This window comes from Watersipora subatra, chromosome 2 (assembly GCF_963576615.1).
Source record: "Watersipora subatra chromosome 2, tzWatSuba1.1, whole genome shotgun sequence".
Classification (NCBI taxonomy): domain Eukaryota; kingdom Metazoa; phylum Bryozoa; class Gymnolaemata; order Cheilostomatida; family Watersiporidae; genus Watersipora; species Watersipora subatra.
In genome coordinates this window covers 59,684,356-59,712,167 of record NC_088709.1, presented here as the reverse complement: position 1 = coordinate 59,712,167, position 27,812 = coordinate 59,684,356, and the positions used below count along the sequence as shown (strand labels likewise).

General features: G+C 35.5%; 1 protein-coding gene across 2 annotated transcripts in view; it reads right to left on the bottom strand.

Moving 5' to 3' along the window:
- Nucleotides 1–4,120: 4,120 nt before the first annotated feature.
- The window catches only part of LOC137386963 (copine-8-like), a 29,965-nt gene continuing 6,273 nt past the window's right edge, over nt 4,121–27,812 (bottom strand). The window contains exons 5-16 of one of the 2 annotated variants that reach the window (XM_068073213.1): nt 27,179–27,215; nt 25,842–25,950; nt 23,835–23,967; nt 21,192–21,338; nt 18,209–18,329; nt 15,621–15,682; nt 13,050–13,202; nt 10,781–10,853; nt 9,070–9,197; nt 8,418–8,578; nt 5,487–5,560; nt 4,121–4,734 (exon numbers count right to left, since the gene is read on the bottom strand). In XM_068073213.1, the coding sequence (XP_067929314.1) occupies nt 4,516–4,734; nt 5,487–5,560; nt 8,418–8,578; nt 9,070–9,197; nt 10,781–10,853; nt 13,050–13,202; nt 15,621–15,682; nt 18,209–18,329; nt 21,192–21,338; nt 23,835–23,967; nt 25,842–25,950; nt 27,179–27,215 (1,417 nt within the window). In that variant the 3' untranslated portion in view covers nt 4,121–4,515. The remainder of the gene's footprint in view (nt 4,735–5,486; nt 5,561–8,417; nt 8,579–9,069; nt 9,198–10,780; nt 10,854–13,049; nt 13,203–15,620; nt 15,683–18,208; nt 18,330–21,191; nt 21,339–23,834; nt 23,968–25,841; nt 25,951–27,178; nt 27,216–27,812) is intronic. The other variant, XM_068073214.1, reaches the window with a different exon arrangement.

The following is a 27,812-nucleotide window of genomic DNA, read 5'->3' as shown; positions in this document are numbered from 1 at the left end:
ATATTTACTATATTTTGTGGATATTTACATTAAGTATTCTTCCAGTTGTTTTCCCTTTGGCACCATCACACCTGTCTCAATAATCAACTTTTCATTATGTTGCAAATGGAATGTCGTACATAATCTTACTCACTATCTTTTCCTAATTCTATTTTAATATAATTTACAGGGGATGTCTGCAAACACAAGATGGGCTCGTACCATCATTAGTTTTTTGCCCAGAGTAAAAATCGATGGGAGCGCATTGCCACAAGACCTAGCCTCAAATGACAATATATCAATAAGTTATCTTGTGAAGGAACTGACCAAATTGGTCAGTTTGAATATGACTATGGACAGCAAATAAAAACGATACAAGCGATCATGTATCATAATTTATAGCAATGCATTTGTATGTATCATTTGCTTTTAGAGTTTTAGCGAATAATATTGCTGCTGAAATAGTCTGTGAGTCTCATTTTAGTCAAACACGCAATAACAAGCAGCGCTGAACCAACTCAGAATAACACCAGAACATCTAAAAAGCGTTTAATTGGCAACCATTCATATTAGGCTTGAAAACACATATTGTACAGGCAGACGTAACGCATATATGTACTGTTATAATGCAATGATGCATGGTCACTTGTATCATACATATTTAGTAGCAGCTAGTTTAAACAGTGGTGATCAGTTCTGGCAAAAATCAACTAGCTTCATATTGATTCGGGATTAAATTGAAAGCGCATTGAATAGTGAGGAAACCAACTTCAGCTAGAACATTAGGATATAGTTTGCTAAGATGAGGTGCGAGTGAAAGAAACTCCTAATGACACTGATGTTAATTATATTCATTGCTAGTGATGGATATTGTATGTACTTGAAATAATGTAGCTAAATGGTACATGTAACTTTTAGATTACCACTCGTCTTCCTGTTATCTTTAGTTGCTTTTTAAAAACTTGAATTTGTTTTGGGAGATGAAATTTTAAATTCGCTGTTATTCCTACATAAATTGTAAACATCAATGGCCTGATAGGTTAACCTAAGAGTTAATTTCTACATTTAAAAATAAGGTATTTAGGGGCAGTGCGCTTTCATCTGTTTTTTCTTTCATCAATGTCGTTTAATGTTTAATACTCAATAGATAACATTAAAATCATATCACGTTCAGCAACTACCTACATATAGTATTTATACTCTCTTTTATATTAACTCAAATGAACACTATAAGTTTAGGTTTTGTCTCCAGTCATCTAAAATTTCTATTGATGAACATTCTCTGATATACTTAACATCTGTCCTATTGTTGAGCATATCAAACAACACAGTTTATTAAGAACTAGTTGTCTGTTTCTCTGTTTTGTGGCAACACAACATCCATGATTTTTATTAAAACTGGTGTGATCAATGTTTTTGTTTAACCTAGGTTAAATTGCTAAATTGTCTGAACTTATATGTACCTTGGTACCAGCACAACTCTACACAAACTACTACTGATATGGTACAAGTATACTGATTAACAAATAGGTGCACAGTACCAATCAGCAAACTGGCAGTCGGTATTGTACCCTTTTCGAAAAAGTCTAAATAGTGATGTGAAGAGATAGAGGGCGCTATAATAACCAGCTGTACTAGTCAGAAGTGCCTTCATCACTAGTTGCACTAGTTAGGAATGATATAATGACTAGCTGTACTAGTTTAAAGTGCATTCATGATTAGATGTACAGTTTAGAGTACAGATGCAGGTACTAGTTTAGAGTGTTATCATTATTAGATGTGGTAGTTTATAATTGTTTATTTAGAGAATTATTTAATATTTAGAGAATTATGATTTTGGAGAATTATTAAATGTGGTAGATTAGATTAGTAGATTAGCTATCATGGCCAGCTGCATTAGTTTGGAGTATTATTCCGGTTAACTGTATTGGTTCAGAGGGTTACCATGACCAGCTGCACTAATTAAGAGTGCTTTCATGATTAGTTGCACTAGTTTAGAGTGCTATTATAACTAGCTGTACTAGTTTAGAGTGCTATCCTGACTAGCTGTACTAGTTTAGAGTGTTATCATGACTATCTGTATTAGTTTAGAGTGCTATTATGACTAGCTGTACTAGTTTAGAGTGCTATCCTGACTAGCTGTACTAGTTTAGAGTGTTATCATGACCATCTGTATTAGTTTAGAGTGCTATTATGACTAGCTGTACTAGTTTAGAGTGCTATCATGACTAGCTGTACTAGTTTATAGTGCTATCATGACTAGCTGTACTAGTTTAGAGTGTTATCATGACTAGCTGTACTAGTTTAGAGTATTATCATGACTAGCTGTACTAGTTTAGAGTGTTATCATGACTAGCTGTACTAGTTTAGAGTGTTATCTTGACTAGCTGTACTAGTTTAGAGTATTATCATGACTAGCTGTACTAGTTTAGAGTATTATCATGACTAGCTGTACTAGTTTAGAGTGTTATCATGACTAGCTGTACTAGTTTAGAGTGTTATCTTGACTAGCTGTACTAGTTTAGAGTATTATCATGACTAGCTGTACTAGTTTAGAGTGTTATCATGACTAGCTGTACTAGTTTAGAGTGTTATCATGATTAGCTGTAGTAGTTTAGAGCGTTATCATGACTAGCTGTACTAGTTTAGAGTGTTATCATGACTAGCTGTACTAGTTTAGAGTATTATCATGACTAGCTGTACTAGTTTAGAGTGTTATCATGACTAGCTGTACTAGTTTAGAGTGTTATCTTGACTAGCTGTACTAGTTTAGAGTGTTCTTAACAAGTCGTTACTTAGCAGGAGACAAAAGTAGGTACGTCTCCACTTACTGAACTGCAAGCCGTGAGAGAGCGACTAGAAGATCTCTCGCAGTCTTGCATTTTCCCTCCGCTTCCGGTCAGGAGCGGAGCTATAGCGAGCCAATAATATCACAGTGTCTCTACACCATTTAACTTTCATACTATTGGCTGTTCTATCCTTCTAATTTTGTATCTTGATAAAATAGTTCAACCTGTCAAGTCTGCAACTATATTGACTAGAAGTCGCACCAAAGAACTGGGAAGAAAAACTTGAAACTTTTGATTTGATCCTAACTCTATTTCTTTAGACAAGCATGACAAAAACAAGCCAGTCCGAGTGAAAAATTTAATATCACAGAAAATAAATACAGGGCGACCTTGCGTTACGATGCCCTGTTATACAATTATTTTGCCTTACGGCGTGGAACACAATGTTTTTTTATCCTCGCTATATGAATATAGATGCTTGCTACTTTACAGTTTCGTTTCAACATGGTCTAATCATCTAGTTGTAATCTAATCATATGATCCGTACTTCTTGCCATATGGCGCGGACAATCTTACAGCATTTTTTGACCATCAAATGTGACCAACAGGCTCCTCATGTTTATCAGAGGATGATATGCACTCCTTCAAGCTAAGGTTAAAAAACGGAACAGATTTCTACAGTAGGTTATGAGATATCTCAAAACCTACCGTAAAATATCTGCGCTCAAAGTGACAGCATTACAATGATGATGAAATAGACGCGTAAGAACAATAGACATGGTTTTACTGAATGCGTGAAGTATATTCGTGAAAATATTTTGACGAACAAGGCTGCATGAAAGGGTGAACAGAAGCCATCGTGTTCAACTGCATCCCATTTGAGCCGTTTTGGAAAGGGACTCCCACCTACGGCGTTTTTGTGATGGCTGCGATTATCTGGTAGTTTTTTAGCTTTTAAGAACTTGTAATCGCATTTCCACATATTTTGAACCTACAACACAGCAGAGTAAAACATGGTGTACCTTTTGATACTAAATAACTGTATAGTGGATTTTGTTGTAAGTCAACCTTTAAACACTAGGGAAAAGTTAGCATTGTGACCTTGATCTCATATGAAGCTATGAAAAGCGCAGTATGATTGAGATGAGGGCATGCTAAATGGAGATTCAAACTAGATGTTTACTGTTCATTAGTAAAATTACTAAATATCATGTTTTTACACATATCATCTATGAGCATTGTTTTGGTGGTTTGATGTTGCAGCTAACAGGACACTTTTTGGCATATAAACTTCTTAGTTGGACAATGGTGATGATATGTAGTATTTTGAATATAATATAAATATGGTAGTAGAAAAGTAAGCGAATTTTATATTAAAAACATGTGCACCAAGACAGGCTATATAAATATATAGAACAGCTGAGAAGTTTATAGGTACAATGAGTAGACTAGAATAAGGTGAAATACAAACGCCACAACAGTAAAAAGACAAACTTGTGTAAAAGTAACTCTCAGTATTAGCAGCTAAAATGTGCTAAAGAGCAATATATAGTCATAAAGCAGCAATATAATAAAATTGGTGATTAAAGACATGAATCATCTGTATGAGTAAATTTAGTCACACACCGTAATGTCCATAAGAACAACACTACCAGCACTCACATCAGCAAAAAAATATTTTAAAACAACACGAGCATTATAACCACACCCTAATGATTGAGGTTGCAAAAAATATGATGATAGGATTTTATGTAGGCTGTGGCATGGGGGGAGCACCCGGACCAGGAGCCATGCTTGGGGCCCCAGCTAGTGACTGAGGTCCTATACGCTGTTGAGGTGGGAGTATTCTATTTGCTTTCATGTAGCTAAGAAACTGATTAGGAATCTCTGCTAGGACATCTTTAGCGAGTCGTGCTTGAACCATGGTGCTGTTACCAGATGTCAGGTAGTCCTTCAATGGAACAAACTGGAAACAACAGACAACCAAAAATATAATTAGCTCTGTGAAAAACGAACCGGAAACAGTCAGGGGATAAAGTTTTAGCGATGATAAAGTTGAAGTTCAGTAAAATAGTTAAAAATACATATTAAAATTTAGCATCGCGTATGTGTTTAGTGAGCTAAATTTATGTAAGGTAAGTTCACTGCTTATGTTATACGTCCGCCTCGAAAGTAAGAATTCCTTATGGCGTGAACTGCACATGGTACATTGTAACGTTACATTTTATTGTAGATCATAACCACCAAATATACTAAAGTTACTTTAGGTAACTATAGTTACTAAGGTTAACATATTATGTTGTTACGAACTTTTAAACGTATATAAAATTTTGATGAGTTTTACCAGAGGGTGTTTGTATTATATATTCACTATGGGTTTCCATATCCCTCTATACAAAATTTTCGCCTAAGGATTCCAAAACTGGAACGAAATTAAAATTATATGGCGAGGGTCCACTGAACTCATTGTTTATTTTTCTCTTAATTTAGCTGAACTGCAGAAAAACACTTTTTTATTATTTGAAGTCTAAAAATTAGAATGGTAAGTGTTGTATATGTTAAATAAAAGTAAGTTTTCTGTGCAAAGATTTTCACTACCTGAGCAAGGCATTCACCTAGTATAGACACATACGCATACATTATATATATATATATATATATATATCATATTATACAAAATAACAGAGTAGTTTTAAATTATAACAAAAAAAGTCCCACCTGGACAATGTCTCGACTAGTTTTGTTACCTCCCATCTTCAGAGCACCATTGTCTCCATCTAATAGCTCCATAGCTGTACGCAAGACAAAAAATGGACAGTAGGAAACAATGTCTAAACAAATACTTTAATAAATTCTAAGATAGACTGAGTGAGAAAGATAAATGCAAAGACAGAGTTATAACATGATCAGTGTTGTTAACAGATCCCACAATCTCTCTCGTAAACACTTGAAAAGCTTCATACAGTGACACTGGAAAGGGCTTACAAAAGTGGCAATCTGGTACAGTAGACACTCCTAAAACGTATACTTCCTGTAACGTAAATTCCCAATAACGTAAAGAATTTATGTGAAGTTTTTGCTTCGTGCTAAGTAAAAATTCAATATAACGTAGTGTTAAGTCGGGGCGAGTTCGCAAATTTGATTTGAATGGCACCCAACCTCTACGCACTTGCAAAAGAATAACGACGAGCGTATGAGTGTTATATTGACGGTATTATATATACAACTTCCATGACATTCTAGTTTGTTGTGGTAGATCGTCAGATGTGTTGACAAAACAGAAAATAGGTAGCTGCACGATTGTTTACAAATACTTGAAGGCGATCGATTGGTCCAGGTGTTACAGCGTCGGTCTACCAATATGAATGTCCCGAGTTGGAATATTGTCGAAAGCTATCTTGTCCTAACCTTGACCTCTAGATACAGATAGACAACAAACAGGTAGTTCCGCTTTTTTAAAGTACAAATTTTTTTTGGCTCTATTGCAGACGTATATAATATTTGTTATTAATTTTAATTTGCAGAATAGACTTAACTGTCTAGAAAAATGAACAATTTTTGTAACCAAACGTCAAAGATGTGCGCTCCCCATCGACTTACTGTGAAATTGCCGCATTCGTGGTCTATAAAACCAGTGAAATTGTGTTGAAACCAGCGATAAAAGGAGAAAACTTGTCGATGCAACCTAATAATACTGCAGTTATGGTACAGCCCACAAATTAAAAAGTTAAGTCTAGTTTTTCATTTTTGTATGGCCAAAGGGGCGAGTTTGGAAAGATCTAGGAACAGACAATTTACATGTATTTTAGTGATTATATAATGTGAAATCCCTATAACATCAACATTCCTGGAATAGATTATTTACGTTGTAGAAGCACCTACTGTATAACATCTTGCAAGACTTGAAGACAAGAGATTAAAATGCAATGAGGGTTAATCAAACAGTAACTAGTATAGCTAGCGAGGATAACACTCTAAACTACTACAGCTAATGATAGTAACACTCTAAACTAGTACAGCTAGTCATGGTAATACTCTAAACTAGTACAGCTAGTCATGATAAACCTCTAAACTAGTACAGCTAGTCATGATAGCAGTCTAAACTAGTACAGCTAGTTATGATAACACTCTTAACTAGTACAGCTAGTCATGATAACACTCTAAACTAGTACAGCTAGTTATGATAACACTATAAACCAGTACAGCTAGTCATGATAACACTCTAAACTAGTACAGCTAGTCATCATAACACTATAAACTAGTACAGCTAGTCATGATAACACTCTAAACTAGTACAGCTAGTCATGATAACACTCTAAACTAGTACAGCTAGTCATCATAACAATCTAAACTAGTACAGCTAGTCATGATAACACTCTAAACTAGTACAGCTAGTCATGATAACACTCTAAACTAGTACAGCTAGTCATGATAACATTCTAAACTAGTGCAGCTAGTCATGATAACACTCTAAACTAGTACAGCTAGTCATGATAACACTCTAAACTAGTACAGTTAGTCATGATAATATGCTAAACTAGTACAGCTAGTCATGATAACACTCTAAACTAGTACAGCTAATCATGATAGCACTCTAAACTAGTACAGCTAGTCATGATAACACTATAAACTAGTACAGCTAGTCATCATAACACTATAAACTAGTACAGCTAGTCATGATAACACTCTAAACTAGTACAGCTAGTCATGATAATACTCTAAACTAGTACAGCTAGTCATCATAACAATCTAAACTAGTACAGCTAGTCATGATAACTCTCTAAACTAGTACAGCTAGTCATGATAACACTCTAAACTAGTACAGCTAGTCATGATAACATTCTAAACTAGTGCAGCTAGTCATGATAACACTCTAAACTAGTACAGCTAGTCATGATAACACGCTAAACTAGTACAGCTAGTCATGATAATACTCTAAACTAGTACAGCTAGTCATGATAACACTCTAAACTAGTACAGCTAGTTATGATAACACTCTAAACTAGTACAGCTAGTCATGATAATACTCTAAACTAGTACAGCTAGTCATGATAACACTCTAAACTAGTACAGCTAGTCATAATAACACGCTAAACTAGTACAGCTAGTCATGATAATACTCTAAACTAGTACAGCTAGTCATGATAACACTCTAAACTAGTACAGCTAGTTATGATAACACTCTAAACTAGTACAGCTAGTTATGATAGCACTTTCAACTAAAGCTTCCCCTCATTTTAAATATACACCATAAATTTCAAGCATTGTGACATAATCACTCTTAAATATTCATTCTAATATTCGATACAGCATATTTTTTTATTGATCTACCCATAACTCATTCCGAGCAGCCAATTGTAACAGCGGTATGTGGGCAGTGGTATGCAGTACATACCACTGCCCACTTCTGCCCAATGAGCTTTTCAGTAAAAACCGTATTGAAAAATCCTTCACCAAGTAACATAGCCTCAAGTTTTACTGGCCTCAGAAATATGTTTGCCGCTGAGGTAGCACAAAAACATGTGATGGTCTAATAAATCATTAAACCCAGGGTTGCAAATATACTGCTATTTGTAAAAACCCATGATGATGTTGATAAAGGTGATCACATGACAGATGCAGCTAGTAAGAAGTCACATATTTCATTACCTGAGAAGTCAGCCTGCCCGACACCAACTATAATAATAGACATGGGAAGTGAGGAAGCGGCTATGATAGCCTGCAGTGTCTGAGGCATATCCGTGATGACTCCATCAGTGATGATAAGCAACACAAAATAGTTAGTCCCGTCTCTCATTGCAGCAGCAAACCTTGAGTACAGAATCAAAAGAATGATTAGGAGAGTATAAATAATACTATTAGAATAAGGACAGTAGAAGTCTTGACATGTGAGACATACCACAGTACATACCGCAGTGCATACCGCAGTACATACCGCAGTACATACCGCGGTACATACCGCGGTACATACCGCGGTACATATCGCAGTACATATCGCAGTACATACCGCAGTACATACCGCAATACATACCGCAGTACATATAGCAGTACATACCGCAGTGCATACCGCAGTACATATTGCAGTACATACCACAGTACATACCGCAGTACATACCACAGTACATACCGCAGTACATACCGCAGTATATACCGCAGTGCATACCACAGCACATGCTACAGTACATACCGCAGTACATACCACGGTGCCAACACTAGTGCGCAGTTGAGATAATATTGTGGAGCAATTATAATTACACCAAGTTTAAGCCATGTGTTTTAGAGCATTAGTTTATGAACCAACCTTGCCACATGATTGATTACAGGGGAGAAGTTAGTCGGTCCCCAAAGCTGCACGGTTCTAATAGCACTCTGATAGGCTGAGATCACACCTCCAATACCTGCACAGAAGGGACTGCTTGGATTCATATTCTAAAAGTATGAAAAACGGATCACACGCTATATAAAAATCGCATCTGGTGACATTCTTAAAGGTTGACTTGCAACAAATTTCACATTACAGTTATTTGGTATCAAAAGATTTGCCATGTCTTAGATTGCTGTGCTGTAGGTGCAAAATATGTGGAAATGTGATTACAAGCTCTTTAAAGTTCAAAAATGAACAGTTAATCACAGCCATCACGAAAACGCCATAGATTGGAATTCCTTTCCAAAACGGCTCAAATGGGATGTAGCTGAACACAATGACTTCTGTTTACACTTTCATGCAACCTTATTCGTCAAAATATTTTCACAAATATACCTCACGCATTCAATAAAACCATGTCTATTGCCCTTAAGCATCTTTTTCATCATCATTGCAATGCTGTCACTTGAGCAATAATATCTCAAACCTACCGTAAAAATTTTTTTAATTTTTTAACCTTAACTCGAAGGAGCGCATATCATCCTCTGGTAAACATGACGAGTCTGTTGATCACCTGTGATAGTAGGAAAATGCTGCAGAAATTGTTCGCGCTGTTTGACAAGATGTATGGGTCACGTGATCAGATTACGACTAGATGATTAGACCAGGCTAAAACGAAACTGTAAAGTAGCGAGCATCTATATTTGATACGGGCTTTCCGGTAGAACCCGCAGTGTTTGTCATAAACTAGTGCTATGAGATGTTTTATATTGAGCCTTTTATTCCACGTGATCAAAAGCAATAACCGCAATGTTAGAATACGTCGTCGAAATAAAGAGATTCCCACCTACAGAGTTTTCGTGATGGCTACGATTAACTGTTCGTTTTTGAGCTTTTAAGAGCTTGTAATCACATTTCCACATATTTTACACCTACAACACAGCAGAGTAAGACATGGTGAATCTTTTGATACCAAATAACTGTAATGTGAATTTTGTTGCAAGTCAACCTTTAAGGTTATCTATGTGGCTTTTCACAAACAAAGTCATTCCCAGTCTGAATTAACAGCGGCCAGACGAATCTTTAACAGACAAGAAAGGAAGACTTCTAGAATTAGTGAGTCATTGCTAGTAATACAAGTACATCCCTGTCGGTGACTACGATGATTATGCCCTTCACCGAGTTGTTTCTCATTTTACAGGAAAAAATTAAAAATGAGTCGCTCTAACAATGATTCCCTCTAACAATGAGTCACTCCAACTGAGTCCCTCTAGCAAAGAGCCACTCCGGCGATGAGTCACTCTAGTAATGAATCGCTCTAGCAATGAGTCACTTCAAATGAGTCACTCTAGCAAAGAGCCACTACGGCGATGACTCAAGTAATGAATCACTCTAGCAATGAGTCACTTCAAATGAGTCACTCTAGCAAATAGCCACTCCGGCGATGAGTCACTCAAGTAATGAATCACTCTAGCAATGAGCCACTCAAAATGAGTCACTCTAACTAGCAAAGCAGTACATATGGAGTTGATAATCCAATCCAAAAGCTTTTTCCCTGGTATTATCTCGCCCACTTGCACACTTAACAAGTAGTACAATGTATATGGAGAAGGGCAGTTCAGTAAAAATAAATGAAATAAAGACTTACAAGATAGAATTCATGTGATATGGTGCCATCAGGTAGCTTGCCTCCAAACCCCAAAGCGGGAAACATTTTATCGCTACAAAATCATCAAATACAGCTAGAGCTAGAAGTTGCGGCCATAGTTCATGAGAGAGAAAAATTTCCTGCTCAACTTGATAAATGCTCATAAAACAACAATATTTAAAACTAATATGTACTGAAATTTCCACATTTAGCTCCGTGACTATAATACATAACAAGTCTATGAGATGGACTAATTCAGAAACAGAAGCCATTTTGAAAAGCTTTCACAACAGCGTACAGTTCACCCTCGAGATACGATGTTAATCCGTTCCAAGGCTGGCATCGTATGGCGAAAAAAATCGTATGTCGGGGTATAGAAACCATTGTAATTATATAATTAAAGAAATAAGGAAAAAATCGTTCAAAATTTTACAAAAATGCTGTACATATTGAAAATTAGTAACAAAATAGTATGTTAACTTTAGTAACTATAGTTACCTGCAGTAGCTGCATTGTGTTAAGTGCACCTAGTGATTATAATCTGCAATACCGTAAAATTGTAATCTGTGTACCAAATGCAGATTGTACGGTAACAAGTTCTTACCTTCAAAAGGTACACATAACATAAACGTTGAATTCACTTCAAATAAGTTTAGCTTGCCAAACTCATCCTTAAAACCAAGTGTTAGTATGTATTTTGAACTATTTTAATGAATTTCAACTGTTATCACGAAATTTTATCCTTCATAAGTTTCTGTCTTCACTTTCATTATAAAATTTAGCGTGTCTGGTTGAAAACTTTTTCAACCAGACTTCAATGAGGCCGAGCGATGCAGTTATCAAAAGCGGCCTCTCACACACCTGACTATTTAATGGCTACCGAAAAGAAAAATGAAATTTTATTTACTATACAGGACGTACATACCTTTGGAGTAACGTGAATTTAGCTGGTATATTGTAGCGAATAAAGCAGAGAGGAGGCAAATGAGTATCAATGCTAATTATGTTGCTGTACACTTGAAGATTAATTCAATACGTAATAAAATGGAATTTTTAGCAGGCTAAAGAAGGTTGTCTAGTCCTGTCCAATTTTTCTTCTGGTTTAAAAGAAAGAATGCTGGTGCAATGCAGAAAACTGCTAGCTAGCTAAAGCTTGTAGAAGGATCCAGAGAAGGTGCTACAGTAGTTTTTCTTGTATGAAATGTGCACAAAAATCAATGTAACAGTACGTACACAGTTTGTACGTATTTATACCCTAAAGGAAAGGGCTTTAACAAGTTTCAGAAAGAAATGTAAATGCGTCAACTATCTTGAGTAGCTAGTTATATGAGTTACATACATACGATGAATTGTATTCACGTAGGAAATAACAAGCCCACCTGCAAAGACATAGTTAAACAAGAAAATAAAATAAAATCAAAAGGAAACAAATAAAATGAATAAAATATGAAAAACATGCCACACAAGAGATAAATAATATACATGTATATTATACATGCATTGTTTTAATGTACCAGTCCACATCAGCAAATTAAACACTTGAAATATTTCTGCCAATGTGGGGTTTTCTGTATCTTCTACTTCCTCGCCTTTACTAATTGGTTGCTCCTTTTGAATGCTGATCGCGTGCATGACCTAGCTCCTTCAAATCTTCAGTCGGAAGCTCTTTCTTGTGCTTGCTTTAATGGAGTTCTTGTTTTAATAATAATTGCAAATGCTGATTGGTTGCGATCATATTCCTTGACAATGTTAATAATACGGGTGCTTTCTTATTTACAACATCCAACTTTGTTGACATAGAAATCATTTTTCCTTCAGTTTGTAACGTTTTGATCGGTCTCAGATTCTATAGCTAAGGAATTAAATGTAGATACTTGTAGTTATATACGTATGCTGACTTAAAAGTTCATAGTAAAAGATATAATAACGCTACAAATGAATATTTGCTCTCGCTTGTGTATTTTACACAAAATTTTCCACGCGGTATGCTGACATGAGAGAAGTCGATCATCGTGTCTCTTCTAAACGTTCTGAAAATGTTTTCGGCAAACTATATTTCGGTGTCTTTTTTATTTCGACATGCATTATGAGCACACCGACCGCCAAATTTTAACTCGGGCGAAACTTTTCTCAAAATCGTATAGTGAAATAACATTCGTATAGCGAGGTGAAGATATCGCAATGTTTGACTTCGTAAGGTGAAAAAATCGTATATCAGGGTAATCGTATCTCGAGGGTGCACTGTATAAGTAAAATATAGCAACCTGACCTGTCATAGTCTTGAATGATGTTGCCGACAGAGAGCAGTGCCGTGGCGTACTGGTTCAACCCGGTATTATCTATAAAATGGAGAGACCGAGGGTCCATGGGAGCACCATTTGATTGCGTAAAATCTACCGCAACTGTGAAATTGAGCTGCACTCTGGAATATATAAAAGCATGAAAGTAAACAAGCAATATGCTCAGCTTCAAAGGAGCTTTCAGCAACACGGAAATACATTCACTTGTGGCTACAATAAAGAGAACATTATCACCAAATGTAACGAGCCACTGAGAAGTGCTTTCCATCTTAATTGGTTTGTCTGTAAGCCCCAGGAAAGAGTAAATGAGTAGTGAAAAAGTTAAAGAAATTACTTATTGTAGACAAGGAAAAATCTGAAAACAAAACTATATGCACCGAGATATGTCTAATACCAAACTTATTTGTGAATGGGTGCGCTTTAATTTCTTTGTCGAAAACAATTTACCAATATTCTTATATATGACTCCGGTATGTTTTATTTTGAACAAGAGATGAACAAGAGATGAAGGAAGAAATGAACAAGAAATAAGGAATTTTGTGATCTGTCAGTTTAATAAACAAGAAGTCGTAGCACACGACCTATGAAATGTAAAGGAATAAATTTTGCAAGTCACTCGCAGTCTCAATATTTAGTTTGCCTACATTATTATGTAATTGAGTTAGTCTTTTGTAAAACATTATTTTGAAAGTATTTCAGATAATTTTTTTTAAATTTACAATATGAATAAGTGTTTCATTAGCTAGAGAATAGCTTTTAGGTTTTATGCAAATACTTGCCTAAGGGCAAGTATTTGCATAAAACTTTGCATAAATTATTTGCATAAATTTTACTCCATTTCATGGGTAAAACGGTGCAACATGTTTATGATAACAAAAACTGGCTTTTTCAACACGCAATGACTAAACTCTCACTATTTTCATCAGTACTTGGCTCTATGAAATAGTTTTTAGCTAAAAATTATCCGCTCTATTGATTTTCTGAATGACTAAGAACTAAACTCAACCTATGACTGCAGTTTGTTTTGTAGATTCTGTTGTCCTTTATTAACCATTAGAGAGTTATTGCGACCGCGCGTCAAATAATTAGTACAAGTAAATCACATTGCCATTTTGTAACTTTAATGACCAAGGTTTTTAAAACTACCTAGGCATAAGGAAGGGCTGTTTTTCTAGTATTGTGTTGTCATGCTTTCTTAAAGAATAGAGAAAGCATAATATTATTATGCTTTATTAGTTATCTTGAGGTGTTGACTGATGTTCTAAAAAAAGAATCAAGGAGATTGACCCACCAGAAGCTGAGATATAGCCAGCCAAACACAGGTCTACCTAATAAAGAATCAGAGGAAAACCCTTCGAAAATCCCGAAAACTGTGACGTATAAAATTGACTTAATGTTCATGTGCCGGAGTTGTGCACCCTTACCGCCGTTACGTATAATGATTGTATTGGCTACGAGATGTGAAATGCTTCTCGCGATAGTAAATAATTTACAGACTAGCTCTGGTTTCTCAGGAAAATCAAGCAAACATTGTGTGGTAAAGGCATTTGCCCACAACCCCTCGCCGTGATTTTTCAAAACAGAAGAGCAGATTTTGACTATTGTGCTTCAAATTTTAACTCAATCTCCACGGATATGCTCCGAAGATCCTCTGTTCAACGAACGGCGCATGTATAGTCTATATGCGACATCCGCGATTGCAGTTCGTTTAGAATAAGAAATGAGAATGTGAATTTTTGTTCATTCATCATTTTTCTATTGCGTATCTACTGCAGCATTTAGTTGATTTTCATGATTATCGTCACTATTAACAGACTAAGTTCACTACAGCCATAATCTTAAAAAGAATAACTTGACCGTGCTGCTCTTGCTGTAAGAAAAGAAAACGATAACTTTTGATTTGATTTTTCTATTGATCTATTATCTTATCTATGATTATTTTTATGATTAATATAATAATCATAATGCATATTATACAAAATAATAATGTAACTGCGTATAGAATAAATGATGTAACTAATATAATTTGTAGAAGGTAATAGCAGAATGTTGCGAAATAATAGATGCGTGTAATTATTTTATTCTAAAACTAATCTACACGTCAGAGGGACTGGTTCGGAATTCTCAGAGCAATGATTGCTAGGCCCAATTTGATTGTTCTATACTTCCAGGGATTAAACCAATTAAAACGCCGTGATTGTTATAGGAGAGCGCATTAGTTGGCTTAATTGACCAATGGCACACAAGTCGATTTCATACGTCATATATTGATGACTACCAAAACACTTATGTTTTTTGGTAGACCTGTGTTTGGCTGGCTATATCTCAGCTTCTGGTTGGTCAATCTCCTTGATTCTTTTTTTAGAACATCAGTCAACACCTCAAGATAAATAATAAAGCATAAAAATATCATACTTTCTCTATTCTTTAAGATTTGTAAAACCGGCCATTTCGGCATAACATTCTTGTGCTAGACATTACTGTACAAATATTATAAGGAACAAAAACTCAAAAACAATGAGACAAAACTATGTACACACCCGGCTCTGATATAGTCAATGAAAGCATAGTTCTTTTCCATCCTAGTGTGATCCACTGTGATCTAAAAAAATGAAACCATAAGAAGAGAATGAACCTATGTATCAACATTACATCCAGAGCAGATGCGATCCTCATCAGGTTACCAGACACTTGTAATGTCACAATCTGACCCTGCACCAAAAAACTTTGTACAGTTGTATAATCCATTATACAGTGGAACCTCTACTTGCAAAAGACTCAACACACAAAATTTTCAAGTTATGAAAAGTCTTTTGGGAGAAGCTATACTTAGGCTTACGAAAGATGTTTATGTATTTTGGCCCGTTTGTTTCTTATTGCGGCCAATTTGTTTCCTATGGGTACGATTTACAATACGTCTCACTCAATTTCATTTGCTAAAAAAATGACAACTGTTTCGTTTTCATTTGTTGTATAATTTTAAGTTAGCAAATATTAAACACAAGGAAGGACAGTGTTTCTAGCAATTTTAAGTTGTTTTTTTCGATACGATGGCATAGTTTTTTAGTTTGTACTGATGTAATTGATTTTTCTACTTATGTTCTTAAAAACAATTATTTTGAGCAAAACAAAACCAAGACAACGCCCAACTGTTCTGACCGACAACTTCCCACTATGCACGGTCTTCTTTGAGCCTCATCCAGACGGCCAACGCCAAAGGTTAAACATTTCGCTGCTTTTTTGTTACTTCTCTGTTGTTATTTTTTTTCATGCGTAATTTTTCTATTTAATATAGAGTGATATAATACTAACATGCATTTGTTACAGGTTTGCATCACTGCATGTAGTTATAATTTATAAAAACGTCATGTCTAAGTTTTGGTGGGAACGCTTGTAGCGAATTAAGGCATTTATATAGTAACACTAGCTGTGCTACCCGGTGTTGCCCGGGTATTAAAAATCAGCTTATAAACAAAGAGTTAATGAGAGTTGCCTACCACTTGCTATTAGCCTGGGGCATTGCCAATGGATAATTTGAGTAAGCTTACTAATAAGAGCTACCTCTCTTCGTGACGTTAAGCCATTATTTTGTGCCATGACTGAAAGTGGTAGCGTATTTGTTCCCATATAGTGACATATATAGTCTAGCGAATCTATCAAGCTCGTGTGGCTAAATTGGTATGGCATCAGTTTGGTGAATGGGAGGTTCCGAGAACAAATATTCGGCTTTACCGAATCTTTATTCCAAGAATTTAATAACTATAGCTGGGCATATACAACGACGAACGAATACACAAACTTTGATAAATATAGATTGGTTTCTACTTACCAAATGGGCTCTGAAACGAATTAATTTTGTAAGTCAAGGTTTCACTTTACTTATAAAACTTTGATCTGTGATCTCACTTGAAACCGTAACGCTGAAAAAATAATTTAGTAGTCTTTAAAGTGCTTCATAAAAGATTGCTCTGCGTGGGATTAAATCTTGTGACATTCAGTGTGGTAGACTGAAACTCTACCAACTGCATTAATCAACCAACTTTAGTAGTAGAACAATCTTTGCTATAATAGGTGATGCTAAAACATTCTCTCGTTAAGGAAGAGTTATGAGAGCAGACAGTCAGAGCTCCATGTTATCTACTGCTTATCTAAAGTGAAAACCTTAGGAGCAGACATATTTACTGTTGCTATACCGATTGGTCAGGGACACCCTAAGCACCCATGTGATCAGCAAAATTAGTATATTTTACAAGAGAGGGAGGCAAAGTATTTGCTTTATACATGTAGGTTAGGTACCATTGCTATTTTTAGAGCAACCACAAACTCTCTCAAATTCATTAAAATTGTAAACCTATTGAAGTTTTGCATTTGTAGCTCAATAAAACAGCACAATGGAAAATGATCTTTGGCTTTTAAGTCCTCTTGAAGCAATACCAGGCTAAATTGGCAATCTTACAACTTTTTAATTAAACATACCACAATCCATTGATTATAGAATCAAGTTCATAGTTTTAGCGAAAGCAGTATAACCATTCGCATTAAAAATGAAACAGAACCAACAATGTAGCAAAGCAATGCTTGGCTTAGTGTTAGCATTCTATATATAGAAATCTTAGTGTCCGTATGTCCAGTTACAACAATTAAAATTTAGCAATGAAAAATCAGCTTCGCAGAAGATTTGATCTCGGAACTACCAAATCTAAAGGCAGCGAGCTTAACCATTCAGACTAGGCAACCAAGAGATAAGAATTGCTATATCATTCATTACATCGGTTAAAATACTCACAGTTGAAGCGCATAAGATTACTAACTAGCATTATTATGTGTAAAAGTATGCTTTTAAGTATGCTTAAAACACCGCTATTGTTTTAGTAAAGATTTAGAGTACTAGCTTACAAGGTAAGTTACTCAAATTCATTGGGTAATTATTTATTACATCCAGCTAGTTTTCTATAAAAGTTTGATGTACGGATTTATAACATGAGAGTCTCTATGATGTTAGCAGAGCTGCATCATTAGCAGAATTCCATTGAACCCACCAGCGACAGTCGTACTAAAGATCGAGAGTGTCAAACCAGGCTAATAGTATGGCAACCAAATAACTGACAATAAAACATAATGCACTTACTGTTCCAGAGTTGGTGTACTTTTTCTTGTGAGCCTTCTTTGAGTTCTTCAGTTCAAATGTTCGATTGGCAACAGAGAGCTCAGCAACATTGGTCAGGAATTCTCCGATTAGATCGTGACTGCTAAGATGCGTATAGGTGTATAGATAGTGTGCCAGACAGTTAACCAGCTCAAACAAATTCACCATAAACCCATGCTGTTGACCTGCATACGCTATATCCACTTAAATGAATATAATGCTAGTCCATGATAAATCGAGAAGTAACATATAATATCAATGAGGTCAAAAATTGAAATAAGTTGAAAACATCACAGTTATTATTTGACTACAAGAATATAAATTTATATATATAAATCTAAAAGTCTGTCGTTCGGTATTTCCAGCTAGAGCTATTAAAATCTAGGAATAAAAAATTCGCGCCATGCTGGATTTGATCTGGGAACCTCCGGTTCATCAGGTGATAAACTAAGAAATCTAAGCAAACCACGCAAGACACAAGGAATTCATTAGGCAATATGAGCCGCTATCTCGGTTAAAATACGCCTACCACTCTACGTTACACAACGCCACCAAAGCTTGCTCTCACGACTCTTCAGTAAGTTTAGCAATACGGATAGTAGCATACTCAAATTACCGTACAGGATTAATTTATTCGCGGAGTTAAATTTCGCGAAAATTGCCTTTTCATGCATATTTGCGGGTTAATTTACTTGCGGCTGAAAACTGTCACTCTCTATGAAGAGTTAACTTTATTACGTCTACCAATAGAGTTAATCCTACGCATGCGCGCATTGCGTGTTTCGTTTTCTATTTAGCTTACAACTACGGGTCGATCGTGCTAAGCTATAAATTTTTTGCTGCGTTCAGAGGTTTTTACGAATATTCATAGATTTGGAAGCCTTTCATGAACCAACAATTTGTGGTAAGTAATGAGTTTTTTCCAAACCATTTACTAAATTAGTTGAATTTTACTGTGGTTCTTCGGTATAACGCAATATTTATTTTTTCCATCCTTACCGCTTCATTATTTGTTTTAGTATGGGAGAGAGATTTTTCATTATACACGCAAGCACAATGACTGCAAGGGTGGTATATATCATTCTTAAAAGATCACCAATTATTCAAGGAGGTCTGGAAATTGAGGTAGAAGTGACCGCAGCTACTTACGAGGAGAATATATCTGTTTAAAAAAAGGAACAAAAACCCATTTACGAGCACAAATCTTTGGCCAACCCGCAGAACTTTGCAATAGTAAGCCACGATGAGAGTTCTGATGATAACTTCCTTACCAGCCATGTAGTAGTGAGAGAATCGCCTTTAACATCTACCCAAGACAGTGACAGCGATATAGAGCTGCTATTACCAAAATAACTAGTCAGAGAGCACCATTACACGCTAGTATTCACTTATCAAGAGTATCAGTTTAATTTTATTGCTCTAGACAACCGCCATATAGACTAAACTGTTTATATTTACTCCATTCATCGTTTGTAAATTTGTATTTGAAACATTTTATTTGTACACTCAAGTTTGTAATAAATTATAATATATCTATACATGAAATAAAATATATAATTTAATCATGTTTGCTGCAGCGATATCAATGAGTTGTTGTCGATGAAGAGGTCTAGGTTGACTGGTTGCTTCTCTGCCAATATTTCTGCCACGGTGAATATTACTACTTGTCGCTAGTTTTCGTAATGGGAACAGGTTATATTTCATTTTCAATCTGCAGTAAACACAAAAAAAGAAAAATATTAATAAGTGTTAAGGAAGTACAAAAACAATAGCTGAAGTATTTAATGAAAGCGATCAGTTTTTAAACAAAAGAATTAACTAATGCAGTTAATAATGGAAAAACGTATCTGCACTGCAAAGCAAATACATACCATAATGTCCAGATAAGAATCATAATCGTCCTCAACTTCGGTATTAGAGATTGATGGAGTCGATTTCAATGTAAAAAGACTAGGAGATTTTTTGCGATGGCGAAGCCATGCCGAATAACTTGTGAAAACCTTGAATAATTTTGTAAAGTTTGATGCAATGGCAATAAAACTCGAAGCCCGGTGATGATTTTAAAGAAGTTTTGAAACTCGGCTACGTTTAGTACGCCTGCAGAGCGGCTATTTTTGAGATGACGCCATTCTGCATATCTTGTGACAACCTTGAATAATTTTGTAAAGAAATGTGATGCATTGGCAATGGTGTTAGCTCAAAACCCAGGCAATGATTTTAAAAATGTTTTGAAACTCGACTACGTTTAGTATTTATATTAAAAACCAGCCTAGCGGCTAGTTTTTAATTTGATGCAGTAGTTATTCTCCCTTGTGATTAAAAATAGAACTAACTATTCACGGAATTTTATAATTCACGGAGTTGCCTGTTCGCGAAATCGCGAATTTTTATAACAACGAATATTTTCATCCTGTATGGTAGTCATTGGCAGTGTGCAAAGCTAATCGTAAGCTTTATAGGCTGTTTTTAATACCCGTGCAACGCCGGGCATTTGGCTAGTATTTTATAAGACTAGAGAATTCTAAACCTCAATAGTTTGTCCTGTCGATTCTTTACCAAAATAAGAGTCATGTCCATTCGTTTATCCAAAGCCTTGGCTAGAAGTTGAGAAAAAAGATTTTGTCGTACAAGATTTGAACCCACAAGTACTTTCAGATTATTAGACCAGTATCCTAACACCTGCAACGATTAACGAGCATGTACTGTGAGACAATAATTGTGCGGATACTGATCTGCTGCACTTACTCAGCGCACCTGACAATCTCTCACAACTCGGTGGACTGTCAGAGTACGGTTCATGACAATAAGAGAGAATAATACAATTGTCTTTTAAAGGGACACTAATACTGTCAGCTGATGCACCCGGTGGCTATTATCTGCTGTAATACATGAGAAGAGGCTCTATAATAATGAATCTAAGCTCTGTTCACAAACTGACAACCAAATATGAAAACAGTGCCCTCACCTTCCATCGCTGTCCCAATCAAAGCACTGCACTTTCAGAGACCTGTTCACATCACCATTACATAAGGCACTCACTGACACAGAGATTTCTCTCCAAACGGGGTCAAGTGTGTTCTTTATCACTTCCGTTTTGTGTACAGCTGTGTAACTGCAAGCAGTAGTACTTCAAGTAGCTACCTAGAATTCACCATAATTAAAATGTTGTTCAAGTAAATTTCTTTTAGTAAAAATGTTTTACATATACGTACATGCCCGGAAAAAATAAACATTTAAAAAGGAAAGTATAATAAATTTATAACAGTTCCGACAAGTGGAATGTTTAGAGTGCATAATGTTGAATCAAACCATAAGTACAGAGGAAAGTTATAAAATCTAGAAGACACGGTCTTGTTAAATAGGATAAAATTTCATATATGTAACGTATGACTGCCTCTTAGAAAATATAATTATTTACAGGGTTGAATGAGTCTGTAATAAAGTTGTGATGTAGTTTGGAATAAACCCTGTATCCAATAGCAGATGAGAATGCTTTGGTGAAAGAGGAAGAATAAGCAAGTTTGTACAATGATTGCTACAAACTATGTCCGGTTCAGAATACTTCACTATCAATACTGTGAAGTAGTTCAATATCGATGCAGAGATTATCCTTATTAGACGTTATTTAAACCACAGGTGTCAGTTTTCACCATAAATATATTCCCTGACTGGTTGCTATCGCAGTTTAACGATCATCACTAGGCGTGAGCGATCTCTACATAACAACGATCTCCAATTAATTCTAATTGATCCTGTAGTTATATTCCCATGTTGCTGTTAGCAAATGGAGCATTACAAGAAAGCATATTGATACAATATGATGAAGTCTATTTACTGAACTAAATCATCAAAGAAAATTACACTTACAAAGCTTTCAATTCTACAAGAATTTATGCCAAGTCACAGATGGCTTTTAATGACTACACAAAAACTGATGATGTCACAAAGGAAAATCATAGCATTCTTATTTCTAACATTAAAACCACTGCAATAAGGCACCTATCATGGATCCTTGTGGATGTCTTACATACATAGGATACATGTTAAAAACATCTGTAGTTTTACTGAGTGCATTCAACAAACCTGGAAATACCTTTAAACTAGGAGTTATCCTCTAAATGTGAGTAAAAGGTAAGTAATCTACTGGTTGTATGAACATTCCAGAACAAATCAAATAACAAATGTAGTTAGCATTTATAAAATTTTTAGAATGTTTTACTAAAGCTGATGGAATATCTAATTATATGAACACTAAATATTAAGGACGCTATCAAGTTACATTTTTCATGATGCATCAGAGTTACGAGGCAGACGTCAGTCTATAACTTAATACTCATGTATATTACAATCACAACAACTACTGCTACCCTAGTGGTCTAAAACGTCGGACCTAAAAACAACAGGTTGGGTTTCAATTCCAAAAGTGGCCGCTGTTGGTGACAGGAATACCATCCAGCCTTAAACCATAACTGTCACATACAGCTGTTATCATATTATCTAGGTAAATCAGACACGCTGATTCCGATTTTGTACTGGAAATAAAGATTGGGCCACTAACTTTCAAAGTCATGAAGGCTTTTTTAAAGCGTTTCAATATCCGTCTCGAAAACAACACCATCGGCACAACAAGCTCCACCCTATTAATATTTGATGTAGCCTAGCTTTTTAAGAACGAAAGTTAGGGATGTTTATTCCAATTTAGAATGATAGAGATGGGTGTCTTAAAACCTATTATTATCTAAATTCAGCCTGTAAAATAATCTGTCTTTTTTAAAAGGTACATAAACTATTTAAAATTGCTCGTAGCTTGTTACATGATGTTTAATAGGCTGAACGCCGAGAAAAATGAGCTCAAAAAAGGGTGATTTCATCCCAAGTTAGCGTTGTTATCGCGGTTTTTTGAGCTCATTTTAAATATGCAATGTTAAATAGCTTATCTACCTTTCAGAAAAGACTGAGATTATTTTGAAGGCTGAATCAAGATAATAATGGGTTTTAAGACACCCATCTCTATCATTCTAAATCGGACTACACATCCCTAACTCGCGTTCCTAAAAAACTAGGTAATGTCAAACATTTATGGGCGGAACTTGTTGTGCCGATCGTGTTGTTTTCGAGAGCGATATTAAAACGCTGTAAAAAAGCCTTCATTACTCTGAAAGTTAGTGGACCAATCTTTATTTCAAGTAAAAAATCGGAATCAGCGTGTCTGATTTACCTAGTAAATATGAAACAAGTTGTACGTGACAGTTATGGTTTAAATTGCTCAGTGCAACTGGGCATATCTGCAGCAGTTGTCAAGGTTTCCTTGCCACTATGCTCATACAAATCCAGCCAAGATCACAGAACCAGTGTTTGCGGGAGACAAAGCTTGGTTGCTTTCTAGGCTTTTCTATTCTTTGGTTCTTGTATGACATAATTTTGAAAAAATGTCTATTTGAAATGAAATTATTGCAAATAAAATGAATATGAAAAAAAAGAAAATACCAATGCTCAATTAAATTGGTCGAGTAAAATTGTCGTCATGACAACCAATAGCAAAGGGTGCCACTCAGTACTCGAGAGAGTTGTAGTAGTTCATTTAGTCATAATGACCAGTATAGCTCACCTTTGATCCTCATTCACCTTAGAAAACACCAGAAATGGGTCAGATTTCCCAAAAGTATCCTTCTTGTCAAGCTTTGTGCCACGAAGTTTAATGTTAAGGACATCATTGCATGCGATGACCTCCTCACATCGAACTAAAATTTAGGAATAATGTATGAACAAAACACTAATATTGGTGGAAAAAATCCGAATAGTAAGATAGTAAAAAGATAAAGCTTTTGTAGAAGAGGTAGAGGACACAGAAGGGAGTCATCATATACATAGGGATATTGATAATGTGGTCAGCACAACTGATTATTTTAATTTAAATATGCCATTCTATCCGCTGCTATTTTCCTCAAGCTATCGCAGTCTATGGGCACAATGAGCAACTTCAGAAAAGTTAAACACTGAACAATGAAAATGATAAAGTGCCTTGAGAGAAATTGATTTTAGTTCAGTCTAACCTATTCCACAATAATTGTTTTAATTCTATAGTTCATTTTGCTTTCAATTTCCTTTTTTTATGGTGGACACATGTATGTGTATCAGGGTTCTCCCCAGGAAGTGTGACCTAAGGGAGCCAAGTACTAAACCAGGCGAAAATTTGAAGTTATCCTCTCATGCCATCAATGCGAATCCCAAAAGATTTCGAACGCCATAGACCTTACTAAAATCCTTCAACTAGTTTACGAGTTTCTATAATAGCAACCGATTGTCAGCTTGGGTCAACACTATAGTCTGTACTACTATAAAAAGTTTTTTTGTGTGCTAAGAACGCATGCGCAAGCAATGTCCATTTATATTACTTTTATCCATTTTACACTATTATTACATAGTCCAAAAGAAATTGTGCTATTTTAGGTGTTTTTAAAGTTGATGGAAAGTTGTTAATATGGTCTGTGATTTGCTTGTACACTCAATATTAGGCTTCAAAGTGCTAAAGATTAACTTACACAACATTTTAGTATATTATATCAGAAAGTATCAGTATTTTTCTATCATTTGTGATTGCTTATGATGTTTGAGGTGTTCTGACTGCCAATATGATACAAGATTAAATTAGACAAAACTTGATCGCGGTTAAAATGCTCGGATCACGCGGAAGTATGATTATGACGTCTATAATTGCAAAGAGACCACCGATAGTCTAGAGATCCTCAATGCTTCAACATAAACTTGATAGCCGATATCAACTATAGCAATGATAGCAACTACTGGTGTCGTCTCACATGTACCTTTCTTCTGAGCATACTTACCCCTTTGAACTCTAACATCCGATTATCCGGCATTGCGTAGGGTGTGTCAGAATCCCTAATGACTATAATTCCAGCATTCAGATGGCGTTGTTTACAAAATCCGTTTCTAAGTAACAGCGCAATCCAATCAAAGTAATTCTTCTATAGAATGTGAGACCAGAAATTTCACTTCTATTTGTAATAGCTTTCAAATATCTTGATCCACTTCCTTCGTTATAATAACAAATTTTATTACAACAGAGTCGTAAAATGATGATAAACATGACCTCAATGGATATGATACTACTGTAAATGTTTTTACGAGTTTTTAAAATTGTATGTACCTTTATAGATTTAGCCTGAATAATGGTGAAGAACTGTTTTTTCTGTTTAATGGCATTTGCTGTGGGTTGCTTGACTTTTTTACTAGTGCTTTACCAAATATCATTGTATTATGAGCCCATTTAGATATACATGTATTTAATAAAAGTTTAAAAACTTCGGATAGTTGGACAAATTGCCCAGGGTTACTAACAAGCATTGACAAGAATGACCAGTGTTCAAAGGGTTAACTCTTTAAGGGTTAAATTTTAATCTTGAAGCATCCTGGCAGTCAAATCACCTCAAACACCAGAAACAACCGCTAATGATAGAGAATAATGATCCTTGTTGATAAAATCTACTAATATTTTGTGTAAGTTCGCCTTTAAAACTCCATTCTAATAGCTCAGCAGAGAAGTAACTTGTCACATACAGAAACAAACCTTCATGCCTCCATTACACAAACTCACCTAATATTGAACCACAGTCATGAGTGCAACCTTTGGCCTTTAATGAGCGTGTCGTAGCGCCTGAGGCTACAACTTCACCTAGACTACATTCAAGCTGTCCCAGAAACTCCTGTAAACATAGACTAAGTTCTTAGCAGTACTACGAGCAAACGCCTTTATGAAAAGATACGTGGCTAGAATTAATCACAATACCCGCAAACCTGCAATACCCCATGTGACCACAATTTTGTAGAGTTGCCCTACCATAAATATGTACTTAGTATAAGAGTTGCCTTACCATAATATGCAAAAAGTTATAATTTTGCATATGCAAAAAGATAACTCTTCCTGGAGTAAGTGGAAACTTTCACTTATGCCAGAAAGAGTAATATTTTAACTACACATTGATACCAAATTGTATTGGTTTACAACAAGTCGTGACCTTTTGTATATGACCCACTTTTGTGTGGTTCCCTCTGTAGTTAAAGATACTTGTTAGGTATAGTATAGCTATCAAGCTGAAAACATCACTCCAGGCAGCGTAATAATATAATGGAGTAAACTTGTGTAATAACATGAAAATGAAAATTTTGTTTTTAAGTTATAAAATATACCTGCAAATTGATGTGAATTGAAGTGACAAATTCAATATCTTACTTAATTTTCACAGTCTGGATACTGTGGGGCTTCAGAAGAATGAACGGACAGTCACAGTTTTATGATACTAAATCTATATTTTTGTTTGACTTTATTTTACACATCCATTAGTTTCTTTTCCCCAGAAACCTTGCTGCACGAATAAGTGAACAAAATCAATTTAAAATGGCATTGAAGGTGGGGTGAATGCTCCCTTTACTATAAAATTACTGCAATCATGGTCCCTCAACCGAGTGAAAGTGATAGGAAAAAACAGGCTGATACAAACCAGTAATACCACATTTATTGTATAGCCATTAAATTAAACCATTATGTTTACTTTTTTCCTATTTGAAAAGCCAAAGGGGTGAGTTCAGAACAATCTTGGAGCGGATCAGGCAATTTGTATGTATCTTACTGTTCGTATCTTCAAAATCTTCTTAACGTAAATGTTCTAAGAGCAGATTATTATTATTTATGTTGTAGGATCATCTACTGTACTCTAAGCCTTAGAGAAAATTCTTTTTTAATCTTAGAATTAACAAAAAACACAAAGTAGTAATTAAAAGAATAATATTAGACTAAAGAGGATTCAGTCTTTATATCTTGTTTGGTGTTATTATTATTATTTGTGTTATTTTCATGTTTTCCTTATTTAAACAAAATGTATTTTTCTAGACTCCCTGCTTGACTCATAAATCAGTCTCCATGCAATTACTTACAGCAGCGCTGAGATCTCCAGCCTCGTCCGAGTCAACTCTAAAATAAATAAACACGAATGCTCAGCCTCTGGAAGATCCATGAGGTTCTTAAAATAGCATGGGAAGGAAGCCATCATATAAACGATGCACTAATGTACTGTGCTACCAGTGATTCAATGGATTCTGGTATCCACAGGCAACCAGAATGTCTCAGCAAAGGCTATGCACCAGGCCCTGAAATAGCGTCCCATTCGTAACCACGGTTCTGGCAAGCTCTAGTAGTTTTAGCAACAAACATGCATCAGCGCTTATAGCTTGGATAGCAAATATCACTGGTTGTAATATGGCTACCCGAGTCTGAATATCCAGCTACTGAATGTCCAGCCTACACATGTAGGTCACGGGGTGAGTAAATAAATGTTTTAAAGGGCTAAAAAATTGAGGGCAGCGTAGCTAATAGACTCTAATAGTTCAGGGCTACTGGTAGACAGTAGTGGTTCACAGAGAATACTAAACACTAGTAATAAAAGTTGCTAGTATCTCCATGCTATCAGTAGAGACCACTGCTACAAAGTGACTAGTAGACACTGCTGCAAATATTAAAGGTTGACTTGCAACAAAATTCACATTACAGTTATTTGGTATCAAAAGATTC